Genomic DNA, 13,954 nt, shown 5'->3' with positions numbered 1-13,954 from the left:
TCGGCGGCGGCGATGAGCTTCTGCTTCAGCCTCGCTTACTGCTGGTTGCTCTCGACGGCGGCGATGAGCCTCCGCTTCGGCGGCGCGAGCGGCAGGGTCTTCTCGGCGGCGGCGATGAGCTTCTGCTTCAGCCTCGCTTACTGCTGGTTGCTCTCGACGGCGGCGATGAGCCTCCGCTTCGGCGGCGCGAACTGCAGGGTCTTCTCGGCGGCGGCGATGAGCTTCTGCTTCAGCCTCGCTTACTGCTGGTTGCTCTCGACGGCGGCGATGAGCCTCCGCTTCGGCGGCGCGAACGGCAGGGTCTTCTCGGCGGCGGCGATGAGCTTCTGCTTCAGCCTCGCTTACTGCTGGTTGCTCTCGACGGCGGCGATGAGCCTCCGCTTCGGCGGCGCGAACTGCAGGGTCTTCTCGGCGGCGGCGATGAGCTTCTGCTTCAGCCTCGCTTACTGCTGGTTGCTCTCGACGGCGGCGATGAGCCTCCGCTTCGGCGGCGCGAACGGCAGCGTCTTCTCGGCGGCGGCGATGAGCTTCTGCTTCAGCCTCGCTTACTGCTGGTTGCTCTCGACGGCGGCGATGAGCCTCCGCTTCGGCGGCGCGAACGGCAGGTTCTTCTCGGCGGCGGCGATGATCTTCTGCTTCAGCCTCGCTTACTGCTGGTTGCTCTCGACGGCGGCGATGAGCCTCCGCTTCGGCGGCGCGAACGGCAGGGTCTTCTCGGCGGCGGCGATGAGCTTCTGCTTCAGCCTCGCTTACTGCTGGTTGCTCTCGACGGCGGCGATGAGCCTCCGCTTCGGCGGCGCGAACTGCAGGGTCTTCTCGGCGGCGGCGATGAGCTTCTGCTTCAGCCTCGCTTACTGCTGGTTGCTCTCGACGGCGGCGATGAGCCTCCGCTTCGGCGGCGCGAACGGCAGGGTCTTCTCGGCGGCGGCGATGAGCTTCTGCTTCAGCCTCGCTTACTGCTGGTTGCTCTCGACGGCGGCGATGAGCCTCCGCTTCGGCGGCGCGAACTGCAGGGTCTTCTCGGCGGCGGCGATGAGCTTCTGCTTCAGCCTCGCTTACTGCTGGTTGCTCTCGACGGCGGCGATGAGCCTCCGCTTCGGCGGCGCGAACGGCAGGGTCTTCTCGGCGGCGGCGATGAGCTTCTGCTTCAGCCTCGCTTACTGCTGGTTGCTCTCGACGGCGGCGATGAGCCTCCGCTTCGGCGGCGCGAACGGCAGGGTCTTCTCGGCGGCGGCGATGAGCTTCTGCTTCAGCCTCGCTTACTGCTGGTTGCTCTCGACGGCGGCGATGAGCCTCCGCTTCGGCGGCGCGAACGGCAGGGTCTTCTCGGCGGCGGCGATGAGCCTCCGCTTCGGCGGCGCGAACGGCAGGGTCTTCTCGGCGGCGGCGATGAGCTTCTGCTTCAGCCTCGCTTACTGCTGGTTGCTCTCGACGGCGGCGATGAGCCTCCGCTTCGGCGGCGCGAACGGCAGGGTCTTCTCGGCGGCGGCGATGAGCTTCTGCTTCAGCCTCGCTTACTGCTGGTTGCTCTCGACGGCGGCGATGAGCCTCCGCTTCGGCGGCGCGAACGGCAGGGTCTTCTCGGCGGCGGCGATGAGCCTCCGCTTCGGCGGCGCGAACGGCAGGGTCTTCTCGGCGGCGGCGATGAGCTTCTGCTTCAGCCTCGCTTACTGCTGGTTGCTCACGACGGCGGCGATGAGCCTCCGCTTCGGCGGCGCGAACGGCAGGGTCTTCTCGGCGGCGGCGATGAGCTTCTGCTTCAGCCTCGCTTACTGCTGGTTGCTCTCGACGGCGGCGATGAGCCTCCGCTTCGGCGGCGCGAACGGCAGGGTCTTCTCGGCGGCGGCGATGAGCCTCCGCTTCGGCGGCGCGAACGGCAGGGTCTTCTCGGCGGCGGCGATGAGCCTCCGCTTCGGCGGCGCGAACGGCAGGGTCTTCTCGGCGGCGGCGATGAGCTTCTGCTTCAGCCTCGCTTACTGCTGGTTGCTCTCGACGGCGGCGATGAGCCTCCGCTTCGGCGGCGCGAACGGCAGGGTCTTCTCGGCGGCGGCGCTTAGCCTCTGCTTCGGCGACGCGTACTCCTGGATCATCTCGACGGCGGCGACGGTAAGCTTCTGCTTCGGCGGCACGCACCTCTGGATTCTGACGGCGACGGCGCTGGGCCTCTGCTCTGGCAGCTCGTTTAGCAGCAGCAGCAGCAGCAGACGGAGGACTTCCATCGGTCGTCTCGCTCATGGCTCAAAAAGAACTGGCAGATAATTTCGCAGTGGCGAACGGCAGCGGCAATTTCGGCTCGGGCGGTGCACATATACAGATCCGCCGCCACCGATCTGGCTCTCTGATTGCCACCGCACAGGGGTTGCATTGGAGGAGGAGCGAAGAAAGGAATTAAGTTCGAGCCGGCGCTTTGACAACCGGAGACTCGCAGGAAGAGAGGGGAGGGGGGTGGCGTGTACACCCAGCTGCAAACGATGGGGGCAGAAGCGCGCGCAGCAAGCGGACAACACGATAAAGGGAGGAGGGAAGAGATAGCAGCGACTGACTGATGTAGCTGACGCCGATAGTTAGTCAACCCCAGCTGCGGAGTTGGTTTCAGGGACAACGCCGCCGATGCCGACACAAACAATATGATACCCTCGCTTCCGCAGCGCTAAGAACCAGGTCTAGCCGTGGGAAGGTGGTCACGTATTCGTCGACGTGCCGGGGCCTACGTGAAATAACCGGCGCGTCGGCAACTGAAAAGCACCCTATCCGCCACACAAGAACAGGGGGGGGGGGGACCCTTTCCTCCTCTTTCTGCATGGCGGCGACGGTGTTCTATGCAGTCACGTTATCTTGACTCTCTAGCGGCGTCAGCGGCATCCAGCGGTATCAGTCGGTCGCTGCTAGCGCTGGGGGGGATGAAAGGGGGGCGGAGCTGGTTACGAGGTTGACGACAACGCCGACGACGACGCGAAACCCAGGAACGGACGCCAAAGAGCTGCGCTCTAAAACAGAGAGAGCCTGCCTGTTCAATACTCGAAGGATGACGGAAGAATCCACTGGCATGAAGAGGATGGTGTGCGGCCAGAGTTCACTTCTTGGCTGTATTGCCTGTAGTGTCTGACGTACTCCCTGGTGAGGACGCTTTGATGAGCCTCCTTTTACCCCTTCGGCTCCTCACCGACACGAAGCTGTCATCCGATGAGTCGTTGCCTGTGACTGAGTAGACCTCTGTGTCTTCAGTGGTGCTGGGCCAGGTGCCTCGTTTCCTTGAGGAGCTTGTCCATGTAGAGCTCTGGCCAGACGGGCCGGCAATAGGCTCTGCGTTCATGGCTACGATAGTAGGAGCCTCCCTTGACCCTTCGCTGGTGGTTGACCAGGTGCTTTGAGTCATAGAAGAGCTTGCGGTTGCAGACTTCTGGCCGCACGAGCCTGCGGAACGTTCCGCGTCCATCAACTCAAGCCAAGACGCGGTAAGCGCCCCAGAGACTCATGAAAATTTGACGAAAACTGGCTACCTGAGACAGATGCGTTCTAGCACTGAGTGACTTCGTAGTAGTAGTAGTAGTAGTAGTAGTAGTAGTAGTAGTAGTAGTAGTAGTAGTAGTAGTAGAAGTAGTAGTAGTAGTAGTAGTAGTAGTAGTAGTAGTAGTAGTAGTAATAGCGGTAGTAGTAGTGGTAGTAGTGCTTGTTTCAAACCATGGTTCATGCCGACGAGGAGGATTTCCCACAGAGAAAGAGATAAAAATTAGACGCAATGATTATCGAATAAAACAATAAAAATAAAAATAACTGTTTTTAAGGACAAGTTTCGCTGTGTTTGTCTGGCCAACATCCATACATTTCCCCTCATTCTTCCGTTCTGTTCCTCCTGCTCAGAAACCTTGAGTAATGATGTTTCAAAAAATACAGTTGCGTTTAAGCTTTAGGTAGTGACGGCGATAGTGCATTAATCTATTCCGCGTGCTTACACGCCCCCATTTTTGTGCAGTACCTGTTGCACAAAAAATCCGCAGCCTTTAAATCGGCGCGGAAAGTGACGGAATCACAAAGAAAAAGAAGGACACAGGACAAGCGCTGCCTAACAACTAAAGTTTAGTAAGAATCGACACAAAAATATGAAGACACTACCTGCGTCCGCATGCCATTTAGGTCACATGAAATAGATCACTGAGCAGTTGCGTCTCACAGTATAACAGAGAGATGGTTCTAACGCGCAACCATCATGCATGTTTTGTTTGTGAAACGCTTTTGCAAGTTCACCAACTTTTTAAAAAGTTTTTGTACCTTTGACGATGATCTTGGTTCGATCAAAGAAAGGCTTAGGGCCACGTGCGTTACAATTTGTTGAAAGATCTCTTTAAAGTGCGATTCCAACTCGTTCAGCTCTCCACCTTACTGCATCCGCAGTCATGCGCATAATCTATTGCAGGAAACAGTGACTTTGCTGATCATGTAGATTCTTTCAAATATGGTACATACCTTACATAGCATGGATAACATCCTAGAAATTAAACTACCGTGAACAAATATCAGTATTTTGAAGAAAAACTCAAAGAGAAAATAGGTGATGTGAAATTCCAGGAAAGTATAAAAGAGATTAAGAGAAAATATTGCAAAAATAAGTCACAACACCATAGCGTAGTCGATATGGTGTTGCGCTGCTTAGCACGAGGTCGCGGAATCAAATCCCGGTCGTGGCGGCCGCATTTCGATCGGGGCGAAATGCAAGAAACGCCCGTGTCCCATGCAATGGGAGCACGTTAAAGATGACCTGGTGGTCAAAATGAATCCGGAGTTCCTTACTGCGGCGTGCCTGATAATAAAATTGTGGGTTTGTGACGTGAATCCCCGGAATTCAATGCGACTTGTCCTGTGAGTGCGGTGAAACTATATGGCTGCAAACTGTGACAAATTCGGAACAGACATCGAAAAAGAAATATGTCGGAGAGAGTGATCGAGAGAAAAATGTGCGCTTTGACACAGGAATACAAACTGCAAAAAGAAAGAAGGAATGGCCGATAGCTTGCTCTTCGTTACGAAAGAAGCATATAATGGAAGAGGACATGCCGGATCGATGACGGTGAAAATAGAGACACTACAGCGGGAGCTGGTCAACGTCACGTCGCCCTTGCTTGCTCCGCTTGGTTATGCTAACGTTCACTTCTTCCGCCTGCTTGGCTGAAGTGTTCACGTCAGTCTCGTGCAGTACATGCGATAACCATTAGGCTGCTAGCGACATGCGACCGCTGATGTCCTTGAAGCACATTTTTTAGGGAGCTCCACGTCACCACTTTGAAGACACCAAGTCGGATACCGGCTGAGGTCACTCGTTTCGTCAGTCCTTCGTTTTTACTGTTTTGCAGCGGTGCCACCTTTAACTCAGAGTGAGAAGGATGCCACAAGAGCTAGTAGGCGCCACCTCAACTCAGAATGAGAAGGATGCCACAAGAGCTAGTAGTGGCGAAGGACAAACCGTTCTCTTTTTGACTAGCCGGACTGGACGCAGGTGCTCTTCGCCTGGGCTCATCAGCGCTCTCACTTTGCGTGCATAAGAGCAAAATTCAAACGTGTTTTTAAGCATGAAATGTTTTCAGCTCCCGTTGTCTGCGACCTGCAAGTGACCTTGAGCTAGAAGCCAGAGTCATCATCCGGGCACTCAAACGAGAGCATCTGGGCAAGCAGCGAGAACTAAACGAGCTCATCCGGCCAACCAGTCCAAACTTTTAAGAAATGCGGTCTCCGGCCCCCAACCCTTTGCAAAAGCCCTCATTACATACGCTAGTTACTGTCCAAAGAAGCTACAAAAAATATCGCTTCTGAGTCCTTCCTAATGTTTGTTCACGATATCGCTCAAGCTGTAACTTCTAGTACGCTGAATTTTCATTTGTCATTTCCAATAGCCAGGTTCAAAAGGCGGATACAGACTAACTTCCTTGCCATCTTTTGGCGCTATAGGCGCTGAACGCCACCGGTCCGGGAATTGCGCGGCGCGGGTTTTGAGTCACCCCGAAAGATGGCGCCAAGCTGCGTGGTGCCTCCTTCAGACACTTCTACCCGCCGCGGTGGCTTAGCGGTTATCGTGCATGAAGTGGCGGGATCGAATTCCGGTCGCGGCGGCCCCATTTCAATGAAGTCGAAATGCAAAAACGCCCGTGTCCCGTGCATTGCGGGCACAATAAAGATTCCCTGGTGGTCAACATTAATCCGGAGTCGCCCACTACGTCATGCCTCATAATCAAATCGTGCTTTTGGCACGTAAAACCCCAGAATTCAATTCCTTCTTCTTCTAGCTAGGCAGTGCACTCTGTCTCCCTGGCGTCTTTCGCTGCCTGTCGTGCGGCCTTCAGCCGGTTTTCTTGTTCTAGCTGGACAGCTTCCATATGTACTAATGCACAGTATGTTGCGGTGTGGTGTGCGGTTCCGAACATGCACTACAACCATTCTAAGATTATGGCTGGTATCATGTCCATCCAATCTGCTTTACCGGTTGCCATTTCATGCTTACATCTACCCTCGATTACGGGATAGCCAGCAATTTTTTTACTCATTCAAATTCCTATTGGCGAAAGGAGGCGCTAAAAATACTCAGCACTAGTAAAGTTGCGCTAAGCCTATTCGTGATTGAGCGAATATGAGCATGGAGGATCGTCGTATAATACACATGGGAGTTCACACTGTATGAAGGTTTCTTAGGCGACGTCTGCCGGGCGCGGGGCGCACAATTATTTTTCCCACTCGCGTACATGATGGACTGCACGCACATAAGGCTGCCGCAACATACACGTGATACCTTTATGTGGGCTACCAGGAGCACGCTCAGACGGCACTGCCCGATACATTTCACGAATAGCGCATCACAAGCATGCGCTGAGGGCAGGTTGCGTGCTTTTTCCTTGTTCAGCGATACGTGACTTTTCGTGCAAGGAATTGTGCGCATGCGTGCTTTGGTGGCTCCTGACTGACCTGCGCTAAAGCAGAGAACCTCGCGTCTGTAGTATTGGCAATCATCTGCCAGAAGAGGACTTTGAACAAAAGGTGACGACAGAAGCCGGAGGGCCTCGAGCGGCATGTAAAGGAAGAGATGGATGGATGAAAAAAAAAAAAAAACTTCCTTGAAAGTTTGCGCCCGGCTACGTACACAGCCGTGACGTCAGGGACGTCGTAACAATCGACTACAAAAGGAAGAGAGAGCACTGAATTAGCTGCGAAACGGAAACGAACCGAAGTCGCAGCAAAAACTTGTCTGCTACGACTAACGTCATCGCACCTCCATAAGAAGAGCTGCAAAAGAACCTGTGGGCTTCCCTGCTGGTTATTCCATCGCGCTTAGTGCGCACAAAAAAGGGGTAGTCGCTGGTGACTACTGCTGATATTTTTTGGCCGTGGCAACCAGTCCGTATAGAATATTGAGTTTGTCTGCGTAGGTGAGCCGGAGCAGAACGTGGTGCTGTGGATGGACCACCGCGCCGTGTCGCAGGTTGAGGCCATAAATGCGACTGGGCATCCTGTGCTGCGTTTTTTGGGCGGAACCATGTCGCCCGAGATGCAGCCACCGAAGCTCCTCTGGCTTAAGCAGGTGAGTGGGCGCCAGCAGAATTGCAGCACCGACGAAATCCTGAGCAACCTTCGGGTGAAAGCTTCAGTGACATGCCTAAAGAATTGATGTCACTATCATGAAGCTGGCAGATGGAAAACCAAGCTTAATCTCTCTACCCGTGGCTACTGAAATAATACTATTAAACAGTAGTTATAAGATCTGTCCTGTATTATCTACAATACCTCGCGTACTGCTAGAGGAAGTGGTTTTTTTTGGTCAGTAATAATGACAAGCGCTAAAGGAAATAAGTAGGTGGTAGAAATAACCCAATTTACATACCAATTAAGTGTCATATGACTACTGTTTGGCAGAGTGAGGTACAAGTGTTTTGTTTGCTCTTTTTTGATACGCCGCCATTCTTGCACTCACCAGTATTTGGCATGGCCGGTGGCACAAACAATAGGACAAGGAATATTGAAGAAACCTTTCCTCAATTTTGTTAGCAAGAAAATATTCACAATATTTGAATGCCACATGTACAAGCTACACAAGAGAGGCCATTAGACTTCATTTTCTTTGCCTGCTTGTTTATGGGATCTGTTTGTTTTATTACATGTGGTTTTGCATTAAGGCATGAGTGTATAAATACCGGCACTGTGAGCAAAACAAAGAATTTGGAATGCAGCGCTCGTCCTGTCGCTTTCTCTGTCCCCATGTTTTGCCTGTACTGTTATTGCTAATCTGTTGTTACTGAAGGTGAAGGAGGTGAAGAGGATGATGATGATGGCTATTTCTTCAAAAGTAGAACAAATTAACTTTAGGTGATTCATTCACGAATGGTATTGGTACTGTAATAAAGATATAAAAGAAAAGAGAAAAAGAAAACGAGACCATAAGTTGAATAATCTGTATTGTCAGTCTCCTACAAACAAGAACAAATAAAAAAAACAACTTAACAAGGTTGATCATGGTAAATAAAAGAATTGAAATAAAGAGAATGTCCCAGATCTGAGATTCTTTTCGGCATTTAAATTTTATAATTTGGTTAAACAGCAATGTACTTACAATGTGACATACAATACTAAAAGAGGAAAACAACAATAGGTGAATTTTACTTACACCGCCGTGGTTGCAAGTGTACAACAGCTCAGCCGAAGCCGAATCACGAAGCCGAATCTTAGTCGTTTTCCATTAAGCGGAAAACCTCCGGCAGGACAGAAAGGAAGGTGCCTCCACACGGCGCATGTACTTCGCCTTTACTTAAAGCTACTGGCTTTCCTTGGCTCTCTCGCCCGTTCTTGTGGTCGGTGGCTGGTGGTCGTTGGACTTCCACCCGCAACATGAAGGCACCAGGTGCAAAGATCACGTGCTCTCGCGCGACCAGGTTGCGAAACCCGCTCGTCGTCGAACGCTAACTATTACAACTCTCGGAGACGCACGTGTTGTCTACCTATACTACCGATAGAGACGCGCTGATGAACGCCTCTGTTCTCTATGGAATTACGCAGTGAAAGCAGAAACCCTACCTGAATATTTCCAATGCAACAAATATGGGCCTTAAAGCGCACATTCCTTTAAGCGTTTGGCTGTCGCATTGGGAATCATCGTCGATGGTTTCTGCAAAACGTTTATGTTTTTTTTTATGCGAAGCATATTACGACAGCTCAACCCAGCTCCTCAGGCGCGGCGGTGTCGCCTTCAATACCACGTGACACCGTGACGTCACGACAGAGGAGAAACGGGGCGCCAACTCGCGCCGTCGCGGCGGTATTGGCCTCGAGCTCCACCACTGGAAATGCTGGCGCCACCGTCGGCGTGACGTGCTAGGAGGGATCACGTGGACATAGCGGCCGCGTCGGCTGCTTCGGGCGTGCCGAAGCGGGCTGAAAACGAGTTTCAATTCCCTCGTACGCTGCGGTCCTCATTTAGTGGCGAAATTTACCCGCTTCGAGTGTCTCCTTTACAACGCTTGAAAGCACTACAATAGGTAGTGGCTGCCCTTGAAGGCGCGCAACATGGTAGGCTACTGCTCGGTGCCGCAGGGCCGGACGCACGTAACGGAGGCCGGTGTCAGCCTTATTCACACGTAGCCGCAGGACAAGAAGCTGCGTGAAGCTTGGCTTGCGAAACATAAAACCAGCAAACAGTCATCGGCTACAACTCGGGTATGCAGCAAGCACAGACGCGAGGAAGATTTCTGCTACGGCGCCCGGTCTGCGATGTTCTGAAAACGCGCACTGAGACGCTCGCCCGAGTCCGCTGCCCGACTAATGTCATGACGGTTTGGTCTATGAACTTGTCGATGCTATAGATACTGGCAAGTTCAGTGGAGTGGAAAGGCAGCGGTAAGAAGCACATTTTAAAAAAAGCATGGCATATGATCATGTTTGTAATGAATTAATGCACTGGATTACAAAAAAGGAGCAGCGGAAAATTGCACGCTGAGAACACCGATAAACATACAATGCGACGCAACTCGAGAAATAATATTGAAAGGTCAAAGAATTTAGAAGAAAAAAAGATTGAATCGTCGCGACAGCACATCACAGTCCCCGTAGGCATCGAAGTCTCTACAATGAAATTATTTTTGAACAGCTCTGATAGCGCCCACGCAACAATGGTTGCTTGTATACTGTCAAATGCTCATATGCTGCGGCCTGAAGCTCATGGCACGGTGCGAAAACGCGCGCGCAGAGAAAGCGACACAGTGCGCGGACAAGCATGCAGACGCGCAGTCAGTGGCTGCGAATTTGCGCGATCGCTGCATTGAGGCTTCGTTCTATTACACTCCATTTAGTATACAAACTCTATAAGAACATATTTCACATAGTTTCATCTCAGCGTTTACCTACCTTTCACGCAGGAAGCCGGTTCAGGAAACTCCATCGCGGCGACCGCGCGCAGTGGCGTTCACTGTACGTATTCGGTAAAGAGATAGCGTCTGTAAACGATTGTGTGCTTTCAGTTTGCCCAAGATTATTATTTAGACAGTAAGAAACTTCTCTCGTTTAGAAAGTACTTACAGAAATGTCCGGGAGAGCTCGCGCGTGGTGTTTTCAGTGAGCGCTGACAGCAAAACCTATGAGGAGCGCGCCACGTGATCCCTCATACTACGCCAGCGAGGCGCTTCCGATAGATGGCGACTCCGTAACTCCTCGCCGCCAATATAAGCAGCTGCGCTTGCCTCTGCTAGACACTCACGAGGTGAGATGCCTCCTGGAGACAGAGCTGCTCGTTGGAATGAGAAGCGAAGGTTGCGGCGTGCTACAGAGACTGATTTTCTAGGTGGCTTTGGCTCAACTCTTGCAAGATGAGCTGGGTGGGAATCGAACCAGGGTCTCCGGAGTGTGAGACGGAGACGCTACCACTGAGCCACGAGTACGATGCTTCAAAGCGGTACAAAAGCGCCTCTAGTGAATGCGGTGTTGCCTTAGAAACGAGCTGTTTCTAAGGCTCAGGTGTGCGTCGCTTGCTCAGGCGCACATTTCGTTGCCGCGCCGAACGCTGCGTTGCTCGACGCTCACCGCGTCCAATGCGGGGCGCGCAGTCGCTGCGCCGTAGCCCATTTTCTTACACCCCTTGGCGGGTCGACGGGAACGCTGTCGTGTTCCGCTCTTGAAGGCGAAGCAGAGTAACGCATGAGTTGTTTCTTCGTCTAGCCGAACCAAATATAGCCAAGCAACAGCAGTTCACCAGGCTAAACAGTGGTTCAACAACTAAAATAAAGGCTAGTATGCTTCGCATCCTGGGCTTAACCTTAGCTAAGCCACAGCCATTTTTGTCTTGTTGTCTTGACAAATCAACGAGCTTAAGTTCCTAATTTCACTCAGAAGTTCGTGCAGACTGCGTTACGAGCTACAAACGAAACGTCGCAAACGAAACGAAACGAAACGCACAAACTCGCCATGCATTACGATCTGCCAGAATTTCGTGCTTCTTCCCGTGCTTTTCTTGCTCTTCGGCGATCGGGACGAATGAATTGTGCGGCAGGCGGGAGGACATAAATTTACTCCACGTCGCATCAGTAAGCCACTTGAAATTGCCTGCAGCATATAGAAGGAGCTCTTGTTGAAATCAGAAAAGGCAGTGTCACCAAGCATTACGTACCTGTTCTGACACGTTTGGAAGTGTTTCGCAACAAAGTTCTTGAAAGAGACCGCCAGTTTTCGTCGGGAAGTATCGGATTTTGTTTAGCAACAAGGAAAACATGTACGGCGCAGAACATTCCATCGACCTGGAAGCGCATTGGTTTGGCCCTTGACCTGTCCGATTTCCTCACGTGGCGAGCCACTGGCGACGCGTCACGGTCCCTGTGCACGGCTGTGTGCAAGTGGACGTACCAGGCGGGTACGGTGCCCGGTTCTGACATGAAGTCTGGCTGGCAGGACTCCCTGTGGACTCGCATCGGCCTCGATGACCTCACGCGCGACAACTACAGGATCATAGGTGAGCAACCAGACGGTCACCTCTATGACGGTCAATGGCTGTGGTGTTGGGCAGCCGATTACGATGTCGAGGGTTCGGTTGATAAAAGCGACAATCTCGTTTCTTTGGTGGCCGAAAGGAACAACCTCCTATGCTGTTCTGTGCAACTACCTTAAAGAATCCCAGTTGGCCACAGTTAAGCCGGAATTCTCCAGCGGGTTTTATTATAACTTCTGTGCCGATTTTGTGCAATAAAATCAATCAATCAATCAATCAATCAATCAATCAATCAATCAATCAATCAATCAATCAATCAATCAATCAATCAATCAATCAATCAATCAATCAATCAATCAATCAACCAATCAATCAATCAATCAATCAATCAATCAATCAATCAATCAATCAATCAATCAATCAATCAACCAATCAATCAATCAATCAATCAATCAATCAATCAGAAAGCCGGTTACTTTTCTGTCTCGTTACGAGGGCCTCTTCCACTGGCGGTTTGCCTAGATCTCTAATCGTTTGAACTGTTTATTTTATTTTACAGTAAGCGTGTGCCAGTGACCCATCGTCCTGAACACACTCTCTAACTATCCTACTAGTCGAAAGTTTTCTGGGCGTGTTTTCGGGCATTGATGCAGCGCAAATGTTAATTGCTTTTCATTGTTATTATTTCAATGTTATTTCATTTGTCTTGCAATTTGCATTGCATGTTTGCATTGTATGTTAGGCTCTACGCATCCCAGAGAAAGCTGGTAAAAATGGAGTGTGGTAGAAAATATGTTTTCGAACTGTTGGTTTGTTAGCATCAGGTGTGTCAAAGTGAATAAAGAAGTGTAAATATACATGAACGAGAAGAAAGCAAAAGTCGAGGGGGTCGATTTTTATGATTAAACTCATAAGAAGCCAAGCAACAATGACACAAAGGACGACATAGGGGAAATCGACTGGTTCTTAATTGAAGCAAAGAAATGAATAAATGAAAACTTAAGTGGGTGAAAAAACAACTGGCTGCAGGTGGTACACGAACTCCCGTCTTCGCATTACCCATGCGATGCTCTTACCAATTCAGCTACCGTGACGCCATTTTCCCATCCACTTCCTGGGTTTTACTAGAACTAACCCTGGGAGTGTTAGCCAGCGCCACCACTCAACAACACTTTGCAATGTTGTGAATGTGGTGCGGTATGTGGTTTGAATGTGGTAATGCCTTTCTCCCCCATTTACCACTAAATCGCCACTGAATACTTTTATATCGCACTTGAACCGCACAGCAGTATGGGAACACTAAGTGACGACGTAATGAATCGCACCCTCGGAAACGACTCCCACGGGATTACTGAAGCCGATCTCGAAGGCCACGGTTTTGTTTACCTGCAAACATCGAAAGTGATTGGCAGGAGCTGGAAACATGTCTTGGATGCTGTGAATTGTTTTGTTTTTGCGTGTTTGTCTTGGCGGTCTGCGGCTGGTTCTTATCGTGCGATTGGAGTAATTGCGGGCGCAATGAACCTCAACCTCTCGTAAACAACGTGACGCCACAGGCTGTGCGCAAAGCGAGGGGCGAGACGTGTGCCAAGATCTGGTGGGCAAAACGTTTTTCCTCGCGCCATGGTCGTCATGGCGTCATGGCGACCTTCTGCGAGTTATTCGTCCGACTATGTAAGTGCGCTGCCACAAGCTGCGCGTCTGTGGTATGTCGAGCTGCTCTTCGACTGACTGCGGCGAGCCGTACCCTGATACTTTCCTCACAGACGCCAGAAAAGCTATCCGAAGTGTTGGCTGAACGGGCTTTTCGGCGAGATATATGTTTAATTCGCGAGCCCGTCTGGACCTACCCGGGAGTGGTGGCTCAGTGGCCATGGCTTTGCGCTGCTGATCACGATGTCGGCAGCGGTGGCCGGCAAAATGCAAAAACGCCCGTGTACCGTGCAGTGTGGGCATGCTAGCGAACACTGTGTGGTCAAAAATAACGTGGATTCCCCCACCACCGCGTGC

General features: G+C 51.5%; 1 protein-coding gene across 1 annotated transcript in view; it reads left to right on the top strand.

Annotated features, from left to right (window-relative positions):
- Positions 1-13,954, top strand: part of LOC135897487 (FGGY carbohydrate kinase domain-containing protein-like) — a 69,021-nt gene that overhangs the window by 11,119 nt on the left and 43,948 nt on the right. The window contains exons 3-4 of the mRNA XM_065426110.1: positions 7,410-7,561; positions 11,743-11,968. Coding sequence (XP_065282182.1) covers positions 7,410-7,561; positions 11,743-11,968 — 378 coding nt within the window. The remainder of the gene's footprint in view (positions 1-7,409; positions 7,562-11,742; positions 11,969-13,954) is intronic.

Source organism: Dermacentor albipictus, chromosome 9, assembly GCF_038994185.2.
Source record: "Dermacentor albipictus isolate Rhodes 1998 colony chromosome 9, USDA_Dalb.pri_finalv2, whole genome shotgun sequence".
NCBI classification, from domain to species: Eukaryota; Metazoa; Arthropoda; class Arachnida; order Ixodida; family Ixodidae; genus Dermacentor; species Dermacentor albipictus.
This window is presented reverse-complemented; position numbering and strand designations above follow the sequence as displayed.